At 38.2% G+C, this 25,313-nt stretch overlaps 1 protein-coding gene across 1 annotated transcript in view; it reads right to left on the reverse strand.

Annotated features, from left to right (window-relative positions):
- Window positions 1–23,888, reverse strand: part of GALNT1 (polypeptide N-acetylgalactosaminyltransferase 1) — a 68,888-nt gene extending 45,000 nt beyond the window's left edge. The window contains exons 1-2 of the mRNA XM_029223215.1: window positions 23,645–23,888; window positions 12,786–12,960 (exon numbers count right to left, since the gene is read on the reverse strand). Coding sequence (XP_029079048.1) covers window positions 12,786–12,960; window positions 23,645–23,783 — 314 coding nt within the window. The 5' untranslated portion in view covers window positions 23,784–23,888. The remainder of the gene's footprint in view (window positions 1–12,785; window positions 12,961–23,644) is intronic.
- Window positions 23,889–25,313: the final 1,425 nt, after the last annotated feature.

Genomic DNA, 25,313 nt, shown 5'->3' on the forward strand with positions numbered 1-25,313 from the left:
AAAGGATGAGGGGAGATGGCACGTGTTTCAGACTACACCATCTCTTCTATAGTGGGCTGATGCTATTAATGGGAGTGAGTTATATACTAGAGTAGATTGAAAATCCCATTTTTATAATTTTTAAACAATGAGTGAAAACACGAGTGGTTTCATTTATGTCCCTATATACGATACTAATTAAAAGATGTCCTGCATAATGAGTACTCATTTTATAAGCGAGTGAGAGGATTACTGAATAAACTCTAATGCATGAAATTCACTATGTGGTCTGAGAGTTAGCTCGAATGCCTGCCTGAGTGACTCAGCAGTGTTTCAGGAAATAAAGACATGAATAAAATTGCTTAGGATAGTGTTCAGCTCAGCAAGACTAGGCTTACCAGAGAGTCAATCCACACAAATACCTAAAAATTCAGGAATACAGAACAACAGAATTCCCTTGATAATTATTAGTTCTATGATTTTTCAACAGTTAAAGTCCCACTGTACTTAGCCTAAACCTCTCAGGGAGTGAGATGGCATTAAGAGTTTTATATGCATTATCCCACTTTATCCTTACAACAACCCTAAGACAGAGGTATTATTCTCCCAATTTTAAAGATGGGAAAACTGAGGCTTACAGAAATGAAGTAGCTTGATTCCAAATCAAGGTGAATATGCACAAATAACCTATTCCTCATCTCCACGTCCCTTTGAGTGTGATTTTCAGAGTATTCTTTGTCACCCACCTGACACTTTCAGAGTATTCTTTGTCACCCACCTGTCACCTACCTGACACTACCATTTATCAACGACAAGTTAAAACACTGTCTGGCAGTGTTTGGCAATGTTACATAATTTCTCCTCCATGTACTCTCATTCAGGCAAGATCAATGAAGATCTAACCATAAAAGTGATGGCCAAGCACTGTGACTAAGATTACATGTTTTATCACTGACACATTTCACTTGAGTCACTTCTTGATCATACTTTTGCATAAATTATTTAATCTCCCTAAGCTGAGTTTACCAATCTGTAAACTGGGTATACTACTACCATTTTGCTCAACTGTTTAAATAGGATAATGTGTATAGTCCTGGGTACATAATAAACACTCAATAAGTGGTATTATTACTTTTTAAGCATCTGAAACTAATTATATAGGATGGAATTGACAAATTAGGTGCTTTGAATTTGTATTAATCTCTTTCCCTAAGATTACATGTTACAAAGAGAACTCTTCCTTAATTCTACTTAACTCTTCTTGACACTGGAACAATGTTATTCTTTCCTCCAGTTGCCTTCAGAAATGTGCCCCTGGAGACCCTACAAGGCAGTAAAGGTTCTCACACAGGGTGATCTGGACACTCCAGCTATACTACCAGTTAACCCTACAGCTTAGAACAACCAAGGCTTTTCTGGATTCAGATAAGGGGGTGAAAAAGCTGCTCTCTAGGGGCTGTCCCACACTACTACTCCTCCTTCCGCCTCTGGGAATGGGTCTGAAAACCACCTGCTGGCCAGTTTCATCCATCTCAATGTAGGGATATTTAAATATAGGCTGATAGTTCTCATTTCACATTTCATTGTGAATACACTTCAAAAGCCAGACAGTGGTGAGTGAAAAAGAGTGAGGATGGAAAAGCATGCTTGGAGTAAGCTTCTCCTGAGAACTACACTGGGACCAGGAGCTCATTCTCCCTGAACAGAGGCCTTCTCTACATCCTAGGACAGTGAGTATTCAAAGCACTACAGAGCCTCCCAGCAGCTCTTATTACTGTCCAGATTGTACAGATAAGGATCTTGAGGTACGGAAAGGTGAAGTAACTTGTCCAAAGCCACACAGCCAACAATGGCAGATCCAGACTTTGCCAGCATCAAGACATTAATGAGAAATTCACCTAGATACAATTCAAAAAAGGAGAAAAAATAAGAGTATACATTAAGAAGCTCTAGTATATGCACACGAGCAGTTCCAGAAGAACAGACCAGAGGGAATGGTGACACAGCAAAATCTGAGATTACAACCAGAAATGTTCTAGAAGTGAAGAACATGAATGCTCAGATCAAAAGTACACTATGTACACTGAGCATGTAGATGAATTCACACCTTGACAGACATTACAATGTGCCCAGATCTCACCACTAAAGGAATAAAAATAAAATGTGAAGTTTCCAAACCAAGAGAGAGAAAAACATGAATACTAAAAATGTTATCAATTAGCAATGCAGGAAAGGAAGAAAAAAAAATGATGGTAAACAAAAAACAAGATTTATTTAGATGGAACTTTATAAAGCTGTCATTTTCATAGGTCAAAAATGAATATCAATTTCATATGGTTCAACCTAAAAGAAATAAGTCTAAATATGTCAACAGTCGCAATAAATATACATGCATCAAACTCAACTATTAAAAACAAAGATTATATGATTTAAAAATATAAAATTCAGCCATTTAGAGATATACCTAAAACAAAAATCATACAGATGCCTCAAAGTAAAAAAACAGAAAAAGAAAAAAGACATACCAGGAAAATGTTAGACTAAAAGTGATGTAACAATATCAAAATCAGGAGGAAGAAAGTCAATAAAGATACGCGGACACTGAGTTTAAAAAACACACGTGCACGCATGCATGCGCACACACACACACACACACACACACACACACACACACACACACACACACACAGTAAATTGTCTTAAATGCATCCAACGATTCAGCCTTGAAAAATAAACTAACAGAATGAGTTAGGGAAATTGTCAAATCCACGATCATAGTGGGAGTTCTTTTTTTATACAACTTAATCAGAATCTAATAGAGTATGCACACTAAAACAGAAAAAAACAAAAGTAACAGGCAACCAGACCATGTTATTTTCAACAGCAGAGGAAACATTTAAAAAACCCTGCACACTTTCTAGATCACAAAGGTTTCAACACATTTCAAAAAGACCATCTTTACTGATCATTAATCTAGGAATCAATAACAAAAATCAAAAGGCAAAAAGAAATGTACATAGAAGTTTTAAAATTTACTTCTAAGTCATCCTGGGTTGAATAGAAATCAAATGGAAATTACAAACTACTTGTAAATGAATTAGGATGAAAGTACTACATATAAAACTAGCAGGGTACACTGACATGATTCACAGATGTAAATTTAGAGTCTTTAGTGAATTCATTAGAAAACAAAAACATTTTAAATTAACAGGTTAAGCATTTAACTAAGCAAGTGAGAAAACAGATTAAACACAAAATAGAAGAAAAGATAATTACATAGAAAACAAGTTTTTAAAAACTGGATAAACAAAAGGAAAAGCTACTCCTCTTTAAAAACTTAAAAACTACAAACAACTAGCAAGACTGCCTAAGGAAAAAAGAGAAAAGAAACAAACAGTATTAGAAATGAGAATAGACACATAATTATAGATCTAGTGAAAATGTTTTAAAAGCATTAGGTACTGAAGATAATGCTATGAACAAATAACAAAAAACCCAAGCCTTCCAAGTCATCGTGAATTACCCAAATTCTAATTGCGATTTGGCTAACTAAAGCTCATAATCTCTAAACCTTTCCACTGTGCTCTCTGGAATTCATGGTTACTGTCATTAGCAAAGTTCCCGAATATTCACAATCTATTCTCTGAATATTCCCTTCATATTCTACACTAATTAAAATATCACCAAGAATACTGCCTTCTGAGTGGTCTTTCAAGAGAAGGCTAGCTTTTCTTCAACATCCCTTGCACCACTGAGTCTGGAAGTGGGGGCAAGTATCTCCCTTGTTCCTCATCGCTATTTTAAGACTTATGTTTCTCCCTCTTCCCTAAGAAGCCTCAGGTCCTTTAAAGAAGGTGCTATCAGAAGTTGCCAACCCATTCTTGGTACAGTCATCTGTCACCTTCCCTACCAATTCCATCACTAGTCTTGTCATCACATTATCAGTCATTTTAGTTTCCATGCAGTCGATTTATCAACACTTGGCCTCTCAAATCTTTGCTCTGCTCTGCTCTCCTCCAGCATATCTCATCCACTTACTTTCATGCTATACCCTTAGACCACATCATTACTGATAATCTCCATTTTAAGCATCCCAATCTCTGGTCACCATTGCTCCTTCCACCTCCCATCCCCACTCCCTCCCCCTGACATCCTGGCTTGTTCCCACTCAGTTACTCCAATAATCCCAGATCCTTAGCTTTCTTCATTGGGATCTCAAATCCAGACCCTTCCACCCTTTTACTTTCTGTGACCCTCTGCATGTTTTCCAGGACTCTTTATTATAATCACTGCCTTGTATCTCCCTATTCTATCTCACTCGCTTGGCAATATCCCAATAGCTAAATCCAACTTTCTGCTGATTCTGCATCTGCACTAGGGCTGCTGAATATGGCTAAAGAAAACATACGAGCATGCTGAATGGTCTCATTTTCAATTTACAAACACAAACCTCAAGGAGGCTCCAGCACTATCCAGTGTTCCCACCACATGTCCTAGTTAACCCCTGCAAACTGTTCCACACCTCCTGAGATTCCCAATACCTTTCTTACCCTCCTCACTCACAGGTGTTAACCTTGTTTCTAATTTCACTGAAAAAGCCATCAGATGAGGATTTCCATACTCCCATCAACACACTGACCATCCTGTAGACATCTGTGATCATCAACATTGTGCCTTTTCCCCATTATACAATGTCTGCATTATCCCTGTTCCTGTCTGAAGCCAACTACATTCCTTCTCACCTGCTCAAGTTGAATGCTCTTGCTATAATACTCCCCTCTCAAACTTTCCCTCAATGGGATCATTTCTATCAACATACAACCATATTGTACTCTATGCCATATTACAGAAGAAAAAGAAAATGTCTCCCTTGATTGCACAATCTCCCCAACTAACTGCCCCATTTCTCTTTTTCCAACAATTACACCTCAAAAGCACTGCTATACTTGCTGTCTCCACTGCTTCCCTCCCACTTTGTTTCTCCCACTCTTTTTTCAAGTTGATTTTATGGGAAGCATAACAGAGTGCAAAAAACATAAATTTAGAGCGAATGAGATATCACAAGCAAATGCTCATGTAATCATGACTCAGGTGAAGAAATAGAACACGGCCAGCACCTCATTAAGTCCCTCTTGCTCCCAATATCTTTTCTTTCCTGTCAAAAGCACTATTTAGTTTCTCAGTATATACCTTTTGGATTCAGCAGATGCCTCTAGATAAAAAGTAGCCTCCAAATTCTATGCTCATTTCTCTGGGTTTCCATCTTCTCCCAGATGTTGGCTCTGTAATTTTTCACTACCTTCTAAGCTGTGCTTTCTAACCTCTGGATGTTTTCAAGAGGATGATTTTTCTAACTCTCTAGATGTTCTCATCTGGAGAGTTGGTCCAGATCACCAAGGCCACCATTACAGAATGGAAAGTCTCCCCATTCTTTTAAGCCACGGTTTCATTGCCTATCACTCCACAGAAACAATCCTGTCCCAACAGCCTCTCCACAAACTGAAACCGTCGGTCAGTTTAGAGATCTCAGCTTAGCCTCTCAGCAGCATTTAACACAGCTGGCCACTTCCCCCTTGAAACATTACCTCACCTCTCCTCAGCCTCTTGCTAGCTCTTCCTCCTGTTCTCAATCTTCGAAGGCTGGAACATTAGCTCCCTAACCCCTTTTTCAACTCATCCACTTCAGTGGCTGTCAACCAGTCCCGTGACTTTAAATTCTCTTATCCCTTAATTACTCCAGCTTCAACCCCTCCCCTGAACTCCAGGATTTTATAAATATGTGCTAACAATTCTTGATTTCTATTCCCATATTTCTACTCTCCTTTCCATCTTGGCAAGTATCACTTTAATTCAGATAGCTAATCAGGCCTAAATTCTTAACTTTTCCTTTTTTCTTTTACTCCACATCCAACCTGTCAGCATTCTGAGAGCTTCCCTCTTAAACATACAATCAGAATTTGAAAACTTCACCTGTGCCAGCCTCTTCCATGCCACTGTATATCTCACTCATGCCACTACTATCCTCTGCATGAATATGCAGAGCAATGTAATCTCTCACCCACTGCAGCTGGAAAATGTAAACTGGTGAAACCACAGCGGGAGCAATTTTTAAAAACATCAAATGAAATTAAAAAGTGCATTCCTCTCAACACGATTATTTCGCATCTCTGTGCAACTGACCATAACACATGGTAACAAATACATTTTAAGTCACCCTAAAACATACATTCTGAAACAATGATTAATGAAAAAAACTTTTATTACATGAGATACACTCTGATATCTTCTATTTCACTAATTAAAAGGCTAACAGGTATTCACATTGTGTATGAAATACCATAAAAAAAAAAAACTTCAGGCCTAAGGTCTTCTAAATTGATCTCATGATCCATTAATGACTAAGGGATCATGACCTACAATTTGGAAAGCACCGTTCCACCGAAAACTGTTACATCTGTACAAGAGAATACATGCTTGTTTAAACAGGATATTTATAGACATTCTGTAACTGTAAAGTATATACATCTAAGCAAAAGCAAAATAGATAAATTATGGTGTATATTCCCACAATGGACTTCTACAAAGCAGTTAAAATGAATGACCTAGAACTACATGTAATGATATGGCCAAATTTCAAAATCAATGCTTGAACAATTTTAAAGTTGCAGAAGAATATGTGCATATGCTATGCTAGAATTTGTTGTTAAAAATACGAAACTATATATTATTTAGGTAGATAGATAAACATGCACAGTAATGATAAATGTAAAAAATCAGACCTATGGTTAGAGAGTAATGGAATACAACTGGGGAGGGGTACACAAATGGTTTCAACAGTAGCTGTAAAGCTTTATTTTAAAAAGAAAATATGAAGAGAATATGGCAACTTGTGAAAATTCAATAAAGTTAGTGTTTGATACAAAACTTCGTTATCTCCTATAGCTTTCTGAATGTTTAGACTATTTCATTCAAAAAAAATTAATAGCTAAAATAAGGAAAGAGAAAGCTACGTTTTCCAAAGAATAAAATTTCTGAGAGATCACTAGTGAAAGATGGAAAATGCAAAAGAGGGCTTCCCTGGTGGCGCAGTAGTTAAGAATCCGCCTGCCAATGGAGGGGACACGGGTTCGATCCCTGGTCTGGGAAGATCCCACATGCCGCAGAGCAACTAAGCCCATGCACCACAACTACTGAGCCTGCGCTCTAGAGCCCGCCAGCCACAACTACTGAGCCTGCGTGCTTAGAGCCCATGCTCCACAACAAGAGAAGCCACTGCAATGAGAAGGCCGCGCACCACGATGAAGAGTAGCCCCCGCTAGCCACAACTAAAGAAAGCCCACGCACAGCAACCGAAGCAGCCAAAAAAAAAACCACAAAAGAAAAAATACTTCAAGATAAATATTTTAAGGTATATTTTTAAACTACTAATTATCACGTGTGTCTTTGAGGCAACAGATAAAACAAAAAATCAGGGAACTCACTAAACTTGTGTAACAAAAATTTACATTTCATGAAGCAGGTAGAAATCATACTATAAGAGGATAAATACAGATACAAAGAGTAAAATTTATGTTAGAATATTGTTTTCAAAATTGTATTTAACGGAAACAAAATACATATTAGCCTTAAAACTACCAATTACTATTTATAGAATTATAACAACGTTACTGAAAACACCTAAAAGATTATAAAACCGTTAAATCTTAAAAATTATAAGCAGAGCAACTCCCAGAGTTTATCCAAATCATCTAGAGAAGCTTATCTAACATGAGAAAATAAGGAGAATTCTACTAAATACATGATTTTAATCTGTTTCCAGAATTTCATCTAACATTAAAAGTAATAGTTAAGAAAATGAGAAAAAAATAACCTTTAGCAATTAGGCAGAGAAACAAGGGAATTAAATGTCAGAAGACCTGGATTCAAACCTGATTCAATTGTCCTGAGCTACAGCAATCTCTCTGAGGCACTTAACAGCAGCCTGCCTCATGGGACTGATAATTTTGTAAACCAAAGTTAAAATTACTTTAAAAACTAGAAAGATTAAAATGTTACATACTAAACATCTCACAAATATTTCTGTGAATAAAAAAGTTAAGTTGCAGGGTTTTGTGTCTGTATCTTTAATTCAGAAAACAACAGCAAGGACTTAGTAATTAAAAATTTAACAAATAAAAAATTCAAAAGAATAGCTGAAAGGTAGCCTAGCATTTCTCCCTGGAAGTAGCAAAGAAAGATGAGAAAAGATAAAAATAAAAGGGACTAAGAGAATCAATGCAAGCAGTCCAATGCCTGGCTAATAGGAGTTTCAATGATAGAAAACAGACTGATGGGACATATAATAGGCCTGTCTAATAGGTCACAACTTACTTGACTTCAAGGATATTGGTACAAAACGCCTTTAACCTACCAATCTACAGGGAAGAGAGGAAACAGAAGAACACAATCAATGGCACCAGCAATCAGCAAAATGCAGACTCAGGAAAGATATAAGATGCTCTAACTCGTATTCAAATAATAAACTGTAAGGGAAAAAAGAAAAAGGAACCTACAGACTAAGAGACACTTGAGATAGATACCTACCAGTTGCAATGTGTGCACCTTATTTGCATCCCGATACAAACACTCTTAAAAAAGGAAAATATATGACATAACTAGGGAAATTTAACTGGATATTTCATGTTATCAAGGAATCACTGTTAAGGCTTTTTTTAGGTATGAAAAATGGTATCATGATTTTTCCCTTTCCTTTTTCTTTGTTCTATGAGTCCTATCTTTCAGAGACAAATATTGTAATATTTGCAAATGGTTAGGTCTTTGCCTGAGGTTGGGGAATCTGCTTCTAATCTCACTCACCTGGTTGATCCCCAAAATCCACAAACCATGTGGGCTTCTCCACGGGGCCATTCCTGTCATGTCAGCTGGCTTACCCCAGAGTCAATGATCCAAGTGAGAATAAAAGACCAAGTTGGAAACCATAGTGTATATTTTATAACCCAGTCCTGAAAATGACACTCCATCACTTGTACTGCTGGCCATACAGACCAACCCTAGCACAACATAGGAAGAGACCACACAGAAGTGTAAATACCAGGAGAAGGAGATTGTTGCAGGACATCTTAAAGGGGATAAAAGAGAACTTTTAGGAACTGTTGAAGCAAGGTGATGAATACATTAGGGTTCAGACTATTATCTCTATTTCTGTATATATTTGAAAATTTCCATAATAAAAAGTTTTTCAAAACTTTTTTAAAAAAAGGATAAAAGCACAGAAATGGAACAAGAAGGCAAAAAATGGCTATTCAGTGGTAGTAGTGACTTTGTGCCACCCCATGAAGCAGCCCTATCCCACAGAGACCCAATGGTTGGCCAGAAGGACTGCGTATTAGCAGCTGGACTAGCAATCCAGCACAAAGCAGGATTTTTTCAAGTCTGAGAAGTCCTCATCAAGCCCAAAATTTGGTGCACAAGCACACGTATCACACCATTTAAACACTGACCTTTATATAATGAAGTTGTTCACTGTGCAAAAACTAGTGTTTATAATATATCTAATATACTTATAAGCTACTCATTAGTAAAAGTATCTTCAAGAACCATGTAAAAGATTTTAAAAAATAAACAATAAAATGTGTTGAGAGTGGTGATGTATTTAGGGGAATTATTAAAAGCACAAAAACAACTCTACTATAAACAATAATAGTTAAGGTTCTTTTTAACGCAGACATCACTGAATTTAACTGAGACTCCCCTGAGGAGTCTAGCTTTCTTCAATAATTCTTAAATTACTCAGGAAAGTACACAGTTTGTGAAAACCTAAGTTTACAATGAAGCTTCTCTTGACTGATGTCCACTTAACCAATCTGCTGGATGAATACTCTATATCCCCTCAGTTTAATTTTTACATGCACAATATTCAATGGTTACCTTATTATGACTTATTCATAGCTGTGCCATGTAATAAACTATGATTACCTTTGCCTTCTCTGAACAACTTTAAAAAATTTTCCCTGGATTTAATGATTGTTTAATTTTTTTCTTGCGATGGTTTTCTATGTACTTATTACTAATTCAATCTCAAATTCTCCATCAATTGTCTAAATCTCTCCAAGACATTCAGCCTTATCAGGTATGACTTCAACAACATTTCCTTGAAGTCTCTCCTGGTGAGCATTTTCTGAGCTGCTCCCACCTGGGCTGGCTGCCTCTCTGCCTGCCCAACTCTCACCCGTGGCTGTCCTTACACCATCTTCCAGAGATTCCCACCATCTCTCGCACATCAGATCTCCCGTCTTCTACATCCTGTGTCAACCTTTTCCTTGATTTAAGTCCTCTTTTGGTGGAGCACAAGCCAGTAACTTCCCAAGAAAAGATATGTGGTGGCAGTTCAATGGTTTGAGACCTTGCACTCCCAAAATGTCCTTATTTAACCTGTGCAGTTTATTGTTAATTTGGATGCATACAGAATTCTAGGTTGGAAGTTATTTTCCTTTAGAATTTTGCTCCTTTGTTTCCAGAGTTGCTGCTGAGAAGCTTGAAGATATTCTGATAAATAATCCTTTGACTGTGATCTGCTTTCTTCTCAAGAGAAACTTATAAGAGGTCTTTTTCAGGGAATGATTGCCAGTGTTCTGAAAGTCACAATGCCTTGGGGGTGCAGTCTGTTTTCATCTATTGTCCTGAAAACTTAATGGTCTTTCAATCCAAAACCTGTACAGTCCAGTTCTGGAAAATCTGGTGGATAAATTTTCTCCTTCCCACCTGCCTATCCCTCTCCTCACCTTTTTCGTTGTTCTCTTTGAGACTCCTATTAATCAAATATTGGTCCTCATTGATAGTCAATTAAATTTCATAAGCTTTTACTATTGTCCATCTCTTTGATCTATTTTTATGGAAGATTTCCTCCCAACCTGCTATTGAGTTTTGTTTTAATTCCCAAAAGCTCTTTTAGGTTCTCTCAGTCTTTTTTTTTTTTTTTTTTTTTTGCGGTACGCGGGCCTCTCACTGCTGTGGCCTCTCCGGTTGCGGAGCACAGGCTCCGGACGCGCAGGCTCAGCGGCCATGGCTCACGGGCCCAGGCGCTCGGCGGCATGTGGGATCTTCCCGGACCGGGGCACGAACCCGTGTCCCCTGCATCGGCAGGCGGACTCTCAACCACTGTGCCACCAGGGAAGCCCTCTCAGTCTATCTTTTGAATGGTATCCTATTCTTGTTTTATGGTTGTAATATGTTTTCTTATTTCATTGGGATTACTAATTATTTCTTTTTAAGTTTTCTTCCCCCTGAATAGTCAGTCTTTGCTTCCTCCAAGTTGCTTAAAGTTTTGAATTATACTTTACATGTTTGAGGGTTTCCTGTGATGTCTAGTATTCCTTGGTCATCTATTACTAAAAATGGAAGGCCAAAAAACTGAATATAAGCTCTGAATATTTAAGTGAGGCTTAGTGACCATGAGTATACTCCACTGGAGTGATCAGGCTATGCTATTAAGTTGGAGAATCTCTGATGTCAGTGCTTGCAGTTGTTTTGCTTTTCTCTAGGGCTAGTCCAATTCTGCTGATAAAGATCTTCCAATCTCCTGCCTGGAGGGATAAAGCCTGGCTGCGGGCATTAATGGGAGCCACAGAAAGCAAGGTGGCTAGGGGGTCTCAACAGCTAGAATGTATATGTTCACTTGATCTACCTTTCTCTGTACAGTTCCCTTGCTTTTAACTGGGCCTGTTGTCCTCTAGTCCAGATACCTTGTATTACCTTCTTTGTATGGCACAACTGGGCCTTATATTGCTGGTAGGAGTGTAAGTTGCTACAACCATCTTGGAAAAATGTTTGGCAGCACGTGCTAAAGCTACTTAAGTGTATACCCTATTTCTTTCCCCAATACGTACACCAAATAGAAATGAGAGCTTAAGTCTTCCTAAAATGGGCACAGAAATGTCACCATAGCCTTTATTCACAATAGTCAATAAGTGGAAACAACACAAATATCTATCAACATGTAAATAAACTATGGTATATTCACATAACAAACCACAACACTGCAATGGACAAGAATAAGTTTCTGATATGTGCAACAATATGGATCTCAGAGACACCAAAGAATATAAACAGTATGGGTCCATTTATAAACAGTTCAAAGAAAGACAAAGCTAATCTATGTTTAGAGATCAAAACAATGGCTACCCCTGGGGGTAGGAGTATTGACTGGAAAGAAACACAAGAGATCTTTCAGGGGTGATGGAAATGTTCTATAAGTTGATTTGGATGATGGTTAGACAGGTACATACATATGTAAAAATTCAGTAATCTGTATGCTTATGACTGTATACTTCACCGTTTTAAGTTACACACAACTTAAAAGAATCTTGTAAAAAATTAATTATATACACCAAGGGGGGAAAGTGGCGGGGGTGGGTGGGTGGGATGAACTGGGAGATTGCGACTGACATGTAATCACTAATATGTATAAAACAGATAACTAATAAGAACCTGCTGTATAAAAAAAATAAAATTCAAATTAAAAAATTAACTATATAAATGTTTTGTAAATAATGAAGTTTAAAATCCCTACTAATCTATCAAGATAAACAATTATCTTCCAAAGCCTAAAATATATAGTCCCAATGATCACTAGAACTTGAGGTATTATTTTATCAGCATTTAATTATTTAAGTGGGGGGGGGTAAGTAGTAACTTAGTGATGTAACAACCACTTTAAGAAGAGTCAACACTAAAGTGCAACTTATTGGGAATTCATAACATACTTTTCATTCATATTAAATACTATTAGGACCACACTAGGTACTTACCCTTCTAACCTCACATCTGGTAAAGATCTGTTGAGTGCAATCATCTCACTTGCCATTAAATTGAACTGATTGATTTTAAACATCTCTTTCATCTTTTCTTGATCCTCTTTAGGAATGACGACTGGTTTCCCCATTTCTCCAGGACCTTCATGAGGCTTTTGTACTGGCTCTAGAACTAAGAATAAGGAGGAAACTTAACTAACATTAATTGTATAACAATTGATTCATGTTTCTGTTTAATAACATTTGAGTTTAAACTATGTCCTCAACAACCAGAGCCATTTCTGAGCCCATCCTCTCCCAGTCTGAGACACGGCCTAGGGGCCGCCTTGTCCTCCGCTTCCACGCCTCGTCCTGACTCAAGACCTCCTCACTTTGCACCACTCACCTGAATCACTTCATGGCCTTGGCACTCCCATCTCGGATATCGTTACCACATTTATCTTCCTAAAGCACAGCCTTCATTGTGTTATTCTCATGGTCTCCTAGAGGCCAATCTCTTTAATAGGAAATTTAATCTAACTTCCCAAACCCACCACTTGCTGGGGTCTCCACCTCCCACCCCCGGGATCCTCATCCTCCAATCAAACAGCACCCACTACTTTCCTCCATGTGCCTCATGTCTTCTTGCCTTGATGCCTTTGCTCACACTGGCCCCTCCCTTGTCATCTCCTTCCTACCTCTACCTCTGCAATACCAAACTCACACTTGTCCTTCAAGGCCCAGCTAAAACAGCTTCTCTCCTGCAGCTTTTCTGCATCTCTCTAGAGTGACCATTTACTACTCTTGACTACTACATACATCCAGGGCTCTATGTCTCTAATCAATAGTTCTCTCTTATTATGATCGCTAAACCTGCCTATGACACCCTCCCCTAACTAGATTATGATCTCTTTTTTAGCTGGAGTTTTTTGTTCATTCATGTACCTTCTGTGGAGTTTAGCATTGTTTTACAGGCATTTTATAACCATATGCTAAATTAATATGTGAGTCAAAGTGTTATTCAAAATAAGTCAAAATGAAATCCTAGAATTGACAATAGTAGACATTATAATAAGCATTATGCAAGGTGGAGCATCAAGAAATATAATTCTTGAGAATTTCTTTATTTTGAATTTCTTTTATGCTTTGAGCTTTTTATTTGTTCAAACATTCATTGTAAACTTTTTTATTTTATTGCACTTAAGTGAGAAAATACAGCCTTCCAACAATAAATATTTAATGAGCACCTACATCATAGCAGCCACTGTGCCAGGCACTGAGGATCAGTGCAGACAAGACATTACATGTTCTCTACTCTCATGTGGCTTAAACTTCCTACCTTTTGAAAGGTATTAACATTTCCTTTGTGGGCTAGAAAAATGCTTCATTTTTAAAAATGCTAAGTGGAATGTGTTAAAATTATGTATTCCATATATGTAGATTACATATTTGAAATATATCTAGTAAATAACCTTATTAATGAAAAAAAGAAATATAATTCTAATCAGAAGTAATGTTATCTCGTAATATACAGTTGTCCCTCAGTATCCATGGGGGACTGGTTCCAAGACACCCCCCTCACCCTGCCCTGCAGATACCAAAATCCACAGATGCACAAGTCCCTTATATAAAAAGGTGTGGTATGGTCAGGCCTCTGTATAACCCACGGATATGGAGGACCGGCTATATTAGTAAAAAGAATAATATTCCTGATCAGCAATTCCCAAATCTTGTTCCTTGCTATATGCTTTTGAGATGCTGGAAAGTGTTCCAAGAAAAATATGTTCTAGAATATATTAAATTCGAAAAAAAATTGTTAAACTTCCCATCTAAGAGGGATGGGTAGAAAATGAGGTGAGGATAAGAATGGGATGAAAATATCTGTTTTGTACATTACCTGTTTATTTTTAAAGCTGAAAGTTTTATTCTCCTACAGTTTGTTTTTTAGGCATCCCCGAAAGTCTCTGGACAAAAATGAAGACATCAAGGCAGTAGACATACCAGCTCATTTCAGCCAAGCCTCATCTGCCCAAGAACAGCTCTAGTTGGTAAAGCTGACCTACAGGATGACTGTTCAGATGGGGTACAAAGCAACCTACCAATACCAGAGCTGCAGAATATTATTCACTGTCTTCAAAAACTCTGTCTAGAATATAAAATCTATTCTAGAGGACTATCAAGGAAAAAAATGGTGGGTAATAACTTTCCCCATTCTCACAATGAACTGTGATTCCAGGAAGAAAGTTAAAATATTAGGAAATAAATTATAGGAAACTCTTATAATACAATTTTTTTTTTTTTTTTTTCTTTACGCGGGCCTCTCCCGTTGTGGAGCACAGGCTCCGGACGCGCAGGCTCAGCGGCCATGGCTCACGGGCCCAGCCGCTCCGCGGCATGTGGGATCTTCCCGGACCGGGGCACGAACCCATGTCCCCTGCATCGGCAGGCGGACTCTCAACCACTGTGCCACCAGGGAAGCCCTATAATACAATTTTTAAAAACAAATCCTGGCTAATTTTTGTCAAGTAAGCTCTTTAAATATAAGAATTAAAAAATTCTCAGTGACAAAAATTTTCAATGCCAAGTGTAATAAAAACTGTAAGTACAGAAGTATAATGCCTATATAAGCTTTTAAAACTTTAAAAATCATAAATTATAAAACTCTCAGAGTCAATTCTTACTTACCTGTCTCTGAAAATAAAGAGTAATTAACAGATTTGGGCGTTGGGACATTCAGGGGTCAGTACGAAGCAGCAGAGTTCTAGAGGTAACAGTTATTTTATCTGCATGGCACAGATAACCTGAAGAGTAGGTGGGAGACATCTAGTGGCCCTGATTATAAATATCCTTCAGTTACCTGTGCCCTATTTTAGCATAAGAAGATGCTTTAAAGAAAAGTTAAAATGGAAACATTTTCACACTACTCAGTTTTTTAATTGAATATTAAGTTATACAGAACACCATCTATAACATATTTTTGCTGGGGGCAGGGTGGGGTAGATCCTGAATCTGATCAAGCCTCTGGACTTACTTACCAATTCACAGGAAATACAGGGGACAGAGGAAATGATAAAAAAAAAAAACATTAAAGGGATGCAAATCCTGACTGTGGGAAACTGGAGAAAACAAAGAAAGCAATTTCTTCTTCTTCAACACAACCAAAAATGGGGGTGGGGAGGACAAAAAGAAAGAGGTATCCATGTATCTATGCCACAAGACTAGCTTTGAGTTGATAACTGTTGAAGCCAGATGATGGGTATATGGGAGATCAATTTTCTATTTTTCTCTACTTTTGTTTATGTTTGGAAATTTTCCATGAGGATTGGGGGAGCATGAAGGAGCACTCAAGAAATTATTACTGTAAGAACCAGTAAGTATAAACTTGATTGCTTACAGCCTAAGAGACTGTATGACCAGAAAGTTAAAATCCTGCCCCATCACAGTGAAGTAAAACTCTAGCCTTGAGGTCTTAAAGAACTGGGCAAAACTGCACAACATATAAAATCCTCCTGGCTGCAATATTTTACAAATTTGGTCACCTGGTACTTACTAATAATCTAAATATCTGGTATAATACCCAAATTATATACTTTAACCTACTGATACACATGAGATCTCAGAGCCGCATTTAAAATGGCCATTAATCAAAAGTTATATGACTACTGCATGACTTACAGAATCCACCACAATACTCTAATTTAGAAATTATAATATCCTGAAGAATTACACCAACCAGTAAACTAATTTTCTTTGGCAAAGATGCCAGGATAAAATGCAACTAGCTAGTGAATATTTTTACTACTAATGCACTTGCAGTACTAAAAAGCAACTAACAAAGAAGATAGTAAGCATTAACTTTCCTTGTATTCTACTTACCACTCTTTCATGTAAATTAAAAAAGAGTTCAGTGAAACTTGTTTGAAAGCAAATGAAATGGGTTTGGATATTATCATTTCCCGAACTGAAAAACAAACTTTCATTGCCATAAAATTTTATAGGCAGATCATTTCTAAAAATCAAATCAACTTTGACAAGGGGGTGACTAAGGTGTTATTCCAAAGTATCATGTGAGAACAAACATTTTATTATACACTTTAGTTAAACTTCATTTACATGACAATGTACAGAAGTTTCATGTTTTAGAAAATTTAATTTTCGAAAAAACTACAGGTTCACTCTGAATGCCGCCAAATAAAATTCACATATACAAACCACATGACATACCTATGAATGTGTTTTAATAAATCTTACAAATTTCTAGTTTGTATTTTTCTCATGGAAGTGGAATAAGGAGGTATAAAGTTACTGATACCCATTTGGGGAAGATGGGGAAGATAAAAGGCTAAAATCATTTCTCCCAAACAATTTTCTTACCTTATTATACAACTATCTTTACTATTTTTATGCACTATATCTCACTTATTCCAAAATATTTTTTCCCATATTTTAACATCTCTGAAATTGGCATGTGGCTTACAATGATAACTGAAATGTTTTTGCTTTCTTAGTGTATATAATATGTATTCTATAAACAAAGCAAATTACCTGATTTTTTTAACATCAAAATATTATTGCATATAAAATTCATTGATAACTCTCTGCTACCTCAACACCTGTCAGTTTCAACCCTCATTCCAATTTTATATTCAATTCATTTGTAACGTGTTCAAATAAAACTCTAAGCACACTAAAAGTCTGTAATAAAGAGTTTCTGAAAGCCTTTACTAACAATATTTTTAAGTTTTTAATCATCAGAAGTTTCTTCTATAAAATATGTTCTCAAACTTTTCCTACTGTTTGACAACTGAAATAATTCTAGCAGAAGTACATGAAAACTTGAATAATCAACATTTTAATAATCTGAAAATCAAGTACAGTGCTGGCAGAAAGGATTAATTCCTACTGGAAATTGCATCTGTAAAAATATTGAATAGTCTATGCAACATCCAAATCCATAAACTGAATGAATGAGTTAATTCTAAAAAGCAGAAGAGTTGCAAAAATATTCCCAAGACATAACCCACACTAACCGTGTTTTTTCAAAGGGAATCTAATTCTCTAGCAACAGAAGAATTTTGCTATTCTCAGATAGTCTGGGGTATAAAATACAAGAATAAAACTATGAGAGAGAATGCTCAGGAAAATAAAATAAAACAAAACAAAACCAACCCTCTGAAACACCAAAGACTGGCCTGTTGTTACCTGACGCAGGCAAGTAACAAGTAAATGTAAAAATCCTAGAAAACTAAATATATCAACGATAATCTTATAAGCATTATCATAAGGATAACAAATCCATTCTGCTTAAAAATAAGACACCTTTTTGCACACAATAGTATAAAGGACAGAATTTGGTAAATTTCACCAAATTGGCACTGTAAAGCAGTTCAAAGAAGTTCAGAAATGAGGTCCTCACAACACTGAGACAATTGCTCTGGAGTGTTGTATCTGCTCATTATTTTTTTGCTTTTTTGTTTTGATTTGGTTTTTCAAATGCCATAGAAAACGAATATCCTGGAGACCTTACGTGTTCTATCAAAAGAGACCTACATTCCTCTAGGTCACTGACTGTACTTGCTAATTCCACTAAGAAGGTCCACATCCTTGATGCCATCACCTATCAACCCTCTCCCAACAATTTTAGTGAAAGATCTGTTCAGTGGCACCACAATTCCTCAGCAGCCTTATGCTGAGAGCCTTAACAACCTTAGGCCTCTGATGCTACTTGAGACCTCTCGGCGCCCACTGCACTGAAACTTCACATCAGAGCAGATTTTTCAAACTTTTCTTGCTTAGCATCAATTGTCCCCCTTCCCTAAATCATTTCCTCACTCTTTCCCTTCAATGCCTTAAGGCTACATGGAACACAGTTTGAAAAAATGGATGCTCTACGGCCCCATCTGGAACCGCTGGCCTCTCCAAGTCTCTCCCTTCAGCTATTAACTCACCTCTTGGCTTACTGCTCAGTGCTTCTCTCATCCTTCCACTGCTCATGGCCTTCTCAGTCTGTCCCACTCAACACCCTGATGCCCCCAGGCCATTATAAAGCTTCTATCAATACGTCGTCTTGTCTCAACAGGGGCCCCATCTACCAGACTTAAATCCAGCTCTTCCCCAGAGCCCATTAACCTCACAACCCTCAACAACTTTCATTCTCTGTCTCCCAGGAGGTAACGACGCTCTCTCATAGCTCCACATTGTTACTTTCACACCATTTCTCCTTTACTTTGTACTTCTGGACTTTGTATAAAAGCTACTCCTTTTCCTTGATGCTCATGCTACTAGTGGTTTTCCAAAACTGTATTAACCTTAGAATCCTCTTCAAGGATAATCCTTTTCTTATGGTTGACACCACACTGTCTCATCTGCTGAGAATTGGCTCTTTCAAGTATTACTTCATTACTTTATATTTTAAACCTCTCCCTCAACATACATAAAAAATACATACACTCATAGAAAACCAACTTTGGCTCCATTCCTTTCTTTTAAACTACTGTACTATCTCTTTGTGTGGAAGCTTCCTAAAAGGATAAGCTACACATCAGTAATATCAAATCCACTGGCCCTGAAATGGCACTTGCTAGGGTCACAAGAAGCCCCCTGCTGGGAAACACATCAGAACCACTTCTTCATCTCAGGTAAAACCTCTGAACAAACATCACTCCTGGATTTCCATGACCCCACTCTCTCTGGCTTCTCCCCCTACTCTGACTTCCAGAAGCCTTATTTCCCTTTGCTGACCCTCCATGATCCTCTCCAACACTGGCCTGTCTCTTCCAACATCCACACACTGCTGGAGCCCACACTGCCGCCCACATGCTCTACCCCAGCCACCCTCTGCTGCAGAACATCCCTCCCAACACCCCAACGTTAAACGCTCCAAACGCAACTCATCCTTCTGCCTTCTCACCAAAGCCACTCCGCCTCTGGGGGACCCACCTCGTATCAATTCATCCAAAGAGGAAGACCTAAGAGTCATCTTAGACTTTTCACTTTCCATTATTACCTACGTTCAGTGACTCCCCATACTATGTAAATGCCACTATTTACAAACTTCTCATATATTTTATTTCCTCTCCATCTCCGGTGTCACTTTAGTGTAGGCCCCAAGAACTTCTCCAAACCTTCCCAACGGCCTCACAACCACTCTCTGCCGTCTCACTCCCTTCTAGTATTGGGTTGGCCAAAAAGTTTGTTTGGTTTTTCCCATACGATGGCTCTAGTAGTGCTTATTTGTCTTTAACTTCATTTGAAACATTTTTTTTTTTTTTTTTTGGTACTCAGGCCTCTCACTGTTGTGGCCTCTTCCGTTGTGGAGCACAGGCTCCGGACGCGCAGGCTCAGCGGCCATGGCTCACAGGCCCAGCCGCTCCGTGGCACGTGGGATCTTCCCAGACCGGGGCACGAACCCGTGTCCCCTGCATCGGCAGGCGGACTCTCAACCACTGCGCCACCAGGGAAGCCCCATTTGAAACATTTTCGTTAGACTGTATTGTGACAGCTGTCATATGTCATGCATTAAAAAAAAACACATCAAAATCTGTGAATTTTTGTGTAGCCATTTTAACATTGAAGACGGAAGAAAAAAGAAGCAACATTTTTGGCATATTATGCTTTATTATTACAAGAAAGGTAAAAATGTAACTGAAACACAAAAAAATATTTGTGCAGCGTATGGAGAAGGTGCTGTGACTGATCGAACGTGTCAAAAGTGGTCTGCGAAGTTTTGTGCTGGAGACTTTTTGCTGGACGATGCTCCAAGGTCGGGGAGACCAGTTGAAGTTGATAAGGATCAAATCGAGACATTAATTGAGAACAATCAATGTTATATCACATGGGAGACAGCCAACATACTCAAAATATCCAAATCAAGCGCTGAAATCATTTGCACCAGCTTGGTTATGTAAATCGCTTTGATGTTTGGGTTCCATGTAAATTAAGCGGAAAAAAACCTTCCTGACCGTATTTCCGCATGAGATTCTCTGCTGAAACGTAACGAAACGTTCCGTTTTTAAAACAAATTGTGACAGGCGATGAAAAGTGGATACTGTACAATAATGTGGAGTGGAAGAGATCGTGGGGCAAGTGAATGAACCACCACCAATCACACCGAAGGCTGGTCTTCATCCAAAGAAGATGATGTTGTGTATATGTTGGGATTGGAAGGGAGTCCTCTATTATGAGCCCCTTCCAGAAACCAAATGATTAATTCCAACAAGTACTGCTCCCAATTAGACCAACTGAAAGCAGCACTCGACGAAAAGGGTCCAGAATTAGTCAAAAGAAAATGCATGATTTTCCATCAGGATTAACGCAAAACCACATGTTTCTCTGATGACCAGGCAAAAACTTTTACAGCTTGGCTGGGAAGTTCTGATTCACCCGCCATATTCACCAATTGCACCTTCAGATTTCCATTTATTTCGGTCTTTACAAAAGTCTCTTAATGGAAAAAATTTCAATCCCCTGGAAGACTGTAAAAGGCACCTGAAAGAGTTCTTTGCTCAAAAAGATAAAAAATTTGGGGAAGATGGAATTATGAAGTTGCCTGAAAAATGGCAGAAGGTAGTGGTACAAAACTGTGAATATGTTGTTCAATAAAGCTCTTGGTGAAAATGAAAAATGTGTCTTTTATTTTTATTTAAAAACCGAAGGAACTTCGGCTTTTAAACACCAAGCCAATACATCAGCCATGTGACCACCAAACTTCCTTCTGAAAGTCTGGATCCCATCAGGTTACTGATTTCCTTGTTTAAAATCCTTCAGTGGGACTTCCCTGGTGGTCCAGTGGTAAACAATCTGCCTTACAATGCAGGCGACAAGGGTTCAATCCCTGGTCAGGGAACTAAGATCCCACATGCTGCAAGGCAACTAAACCCGCACGCCACAACTACTGAGCTCGCGGGCCTCAACTAGAGAGCCTGCATGCCACAAACTACAGAGCCCACGCGCCTTGGAGCCTGCGCAGCACAACTGGAGAGAAGCCCGTGCGCTGCAACTAAGACCTGACACAGCCAAAAAAATCCTTCAATGTCATGCCTCACCTACAGGATTTAGTCCAAAACCCTTAGCATGTCATAAAAGGCCTCCTGTGATGTGGCCTCTGCTAACCTCCCAGCTTCGTCCCATGCTCTTTCCTCACATTCTCCTATCCATCAACTCTGTCTCTCACTTGCTTATCTTGCACATGCTTCTCTCCTTTGCTTGGAAGGTATTCCCCTCACCCATCAAACCTAACAAACACCTGTTCACCCTGATACTACAGCTTGAGCATTACACTTCCTTGCTGCACCTTCTCAGATGCCCCACGGTGTTCCTTCCTCCTGCTCTCATGCACATCTCTAGTATGCTATCTATCATATCACTATTTTACCATATTCTTTCTCTCCTGTTGGATTGGAATTCCCCAAAGGGAGGAACTCTTTTGTATTGTTGAAGTGTATGTCACTAGCACATAGCACACTGCCCAGCACATATCAGAGTTTAAAAAACATTCACTAAGTGTGTCTTCACCTACTACAGAGGTCCCAGTCTTTCTTACTTTTCGTGCCTTTGCATTTAAGACAGAACACCATGAGCTCCCACTATAAATGGTAACGAATTAAGGTGGAGTGAGGGTAAAGTTAATCTGTTCCATTTGGGACAAGAATTATGCTAGTTTCTTACTGGTGAATGGCAATACCTTTGATTTGATTTAAATGTTGACAGAGTTATAGCTCTTGTCACCCGACAAACTTACTAAACAGCAGGGCCATAAAGGAAACCAGGAAAGTCAACAAATTAATAGGCAAAAAAATTATGGGGAAGGTGAAAATTAAAAAGTCAGGGGTTAGCCTAGGTATTACTAAAGTCCAGTGTTAGCAACTGAGCCTAATTTTAGGCAGATTTCCCATGAAATAAAGAGAACTGGTTACACAATCCCATCTGTAAAAATTACAGTAAGTAGGCACACCTACCAATACAAATAAATAATTTTAGATTGTAAATTTTAAGGGACCAGGTGCTTTCATTATAAAAGTGCAAGATATTTAAATGTGGCTACATATTCAAATAAAACAGTAATCATTCACAAATAATTCCTAAAAATAGAATTACTGTTTAGCCAGATATTCTATAACTAATCACAGAGAGTTCAGAGCGCAGAATAGCTGAATTACTGATTCACAATGCAAAGTCATTTTCATTTTGTTTAAAAAAAAAATAAAAGGCAGCATTTGTTTTTTTGGTTTAAACACAGAGAGTCTAAAACTGAATTTTTCAGGTGTCCTCTGTCAAAAATGTCAGTCTTCCAAACTAGGTCCTTCATATTTGTGTTTCCTTCCTTTTCCATGTCAGATACTGCAGTGTTCTCACTGCAGCCCAGATTTTACAGCCTGATCTTTTCATAAGCTCTCCCTAAAAGTGCTAACTGGAGCTATCTACAGCATTAACAAAACAAACTCACCAGACCACACCTACCTAAAATGACTTCTTCCCTTAGGACTGAGATGGGAAGGCTGGAGAGCGCTCTCTCATACTTGATAATGCAATTTTAACGCTGCACTCAGCATTATGACACTAGACTAATCTCCTGTACAATTTTGGTAGTTCCAGCTATGAGATTCCCTACAGTATTTGGTAATATATCTTCCAGAAAATTAACTACATTTAACATTGAACACACAAATTGAATTTAGCAATTCTATACAGGATACTTCAATACTTTTAACTGTTAGAAGAACCTACTGGAGAACTGATGGAAATATGATCATCATATATAGGAAGCCAGGGATTATTATTAATCTAAAAATGTTAAAATTTTATAGTTTCCAAATTAGTTAGTACAAACAAGTGACATATATATCAAAACAGGTCCACTATTATAAAATGTCACTCACCATCCCCAGCAGGAAGTCCTCTCTCTTTTTTTTCATCACATTTGTTGCATTCACTGAAGTAAAGCAGCAGGAACATATCCAAGAGTACCCAAATCAAGGAGGTGGCTAGGACCACCTTGCAATATGCAAATTTTCTCATGGCACTTTAAGTCAAATGCAAAATTTTAAAATATATATATATATAAATATACAAAGATCATGAAAATTATTCCAATCCAGTTTCATCAGAAATCACGTTCATAACCTATAGAAAGAAAAAGAAAAACGATTAACTTAAAAATTCAGAACCCAAAAAAGAAACAATGGATTAATTCAATATGAATATGAAATTTTACTATGAAGAATAAGTTTTAAAATCAGACTTGAAAGAATACTTGTAAAATATATAAAAATAGTAACAAGAACATGCAAATAACTCCTACAAATCAATATACACAATCCAATAGAAAAATGGGTAAAGGACTAAACAAGCACTTTGCAGAAAGGAAATCTGAATAGCCAATAAACAAGTGAAAAGGTGCTCGATTCATTACAATGAGGAAAATTCAAATTAAAACAGTGAGCTACTATCTTATATCCATCAAACACATGGGGCTTAACTGCCTTCTATTCAATTGCTGTATTAAACACTAAAGCAAAAGCTAATCCATTAACTGCCACAGGAGTTTAAGAAACCAGTAATTCCCAGTCCATTTTAACCACTCACATTCAGTTCCCAGGGTCCAAGGATTTATGTGAGTTCTCCTAGTAGCTTTTCTAGAGCAGTTTAATTGGAATGATTCTTATCCCTCTGTCCCAACTGAATCCCATTCTAAAAATGCTAGTCACCAGCCGTTCAAAAACAAGACTCATGGAAAGTATAACAGAAAAGAAAAGGGTATCGCAAGATCTGAGCCCTAGTCCTGGCTCTGACAGTAATTTTACAGACTTCCCTGATGTTTAGTTTCTATCCACCCCCCCCCACCCCCAAATATCATGAGAAAATGACTGGAGGAACTGTCCTTTGGGATAGCTAGACCAGAAACACTTCTGACACATATGGCACTCATCTGGGGGAGCTCTGGAGCAGCCCGAGGGACCTCAGAGAGGTAAGGAGCCATCCCACCGAGCCGCTGACACCGAGGCTCAAAGGTCTGTGTCACTGCTGTTCAGGAGATAGATGAGCCAAGTGCATTCAGGGGAGTGGATGGAGGAAACACACACTTGGCACAGGTGAAAGCCAATGAGCAGAAGCTCTGAAGGGCTGGGCTGATGGGCAGCATAGCAGCTTCTTACAAGGGCAGTTTTATGTAGCATGTTCCATGGTGGGCAGTAGAGATGTCTCTACCTAAACAATTCAGGGCAGGCCAGAGAGTTTATTTATGAAAAAGATACAATAGTTCTTTCCCACTTCACAAGGTGGCTAAACAGCAACCTGAAAAGCACCCCAAAATACCAAGTAATACTTATAAATGTAAAGTATTATTTCTGTTCATCTCTCTGGGGACTTTGATCTCTTGCCTATTGGCCTCCTTTCATCAAACCAACACTTCCTGACTGCACAGTGAGAACAGGGATGCTACTGTCATATTCTTGCCTCAAAATCATACTTACTCAATACCTGTCACATGCAGTGAGCAACAACTGACATCTGTGGTGACTAGGGTGAGGGGAAGAGCAAAAGCATTAT

This window comes from Monodon monoceros, unplaced genomic scaffold, assembly GCF_005190385.1.
Source record: "Monodon monoceros isolate NGI ecotype Baffin Bay Population unplaced genomic scaffold, NGI_Narwhal_1 Super_Scaffold_1, whole genome shotgun sequence".
Taxonomy (NCBI): Eukaryota; Metazoa; Chordata; class Mammalia; order Artiodactyla; family Monodontidae; genus Monodon; species Monodon monoceros.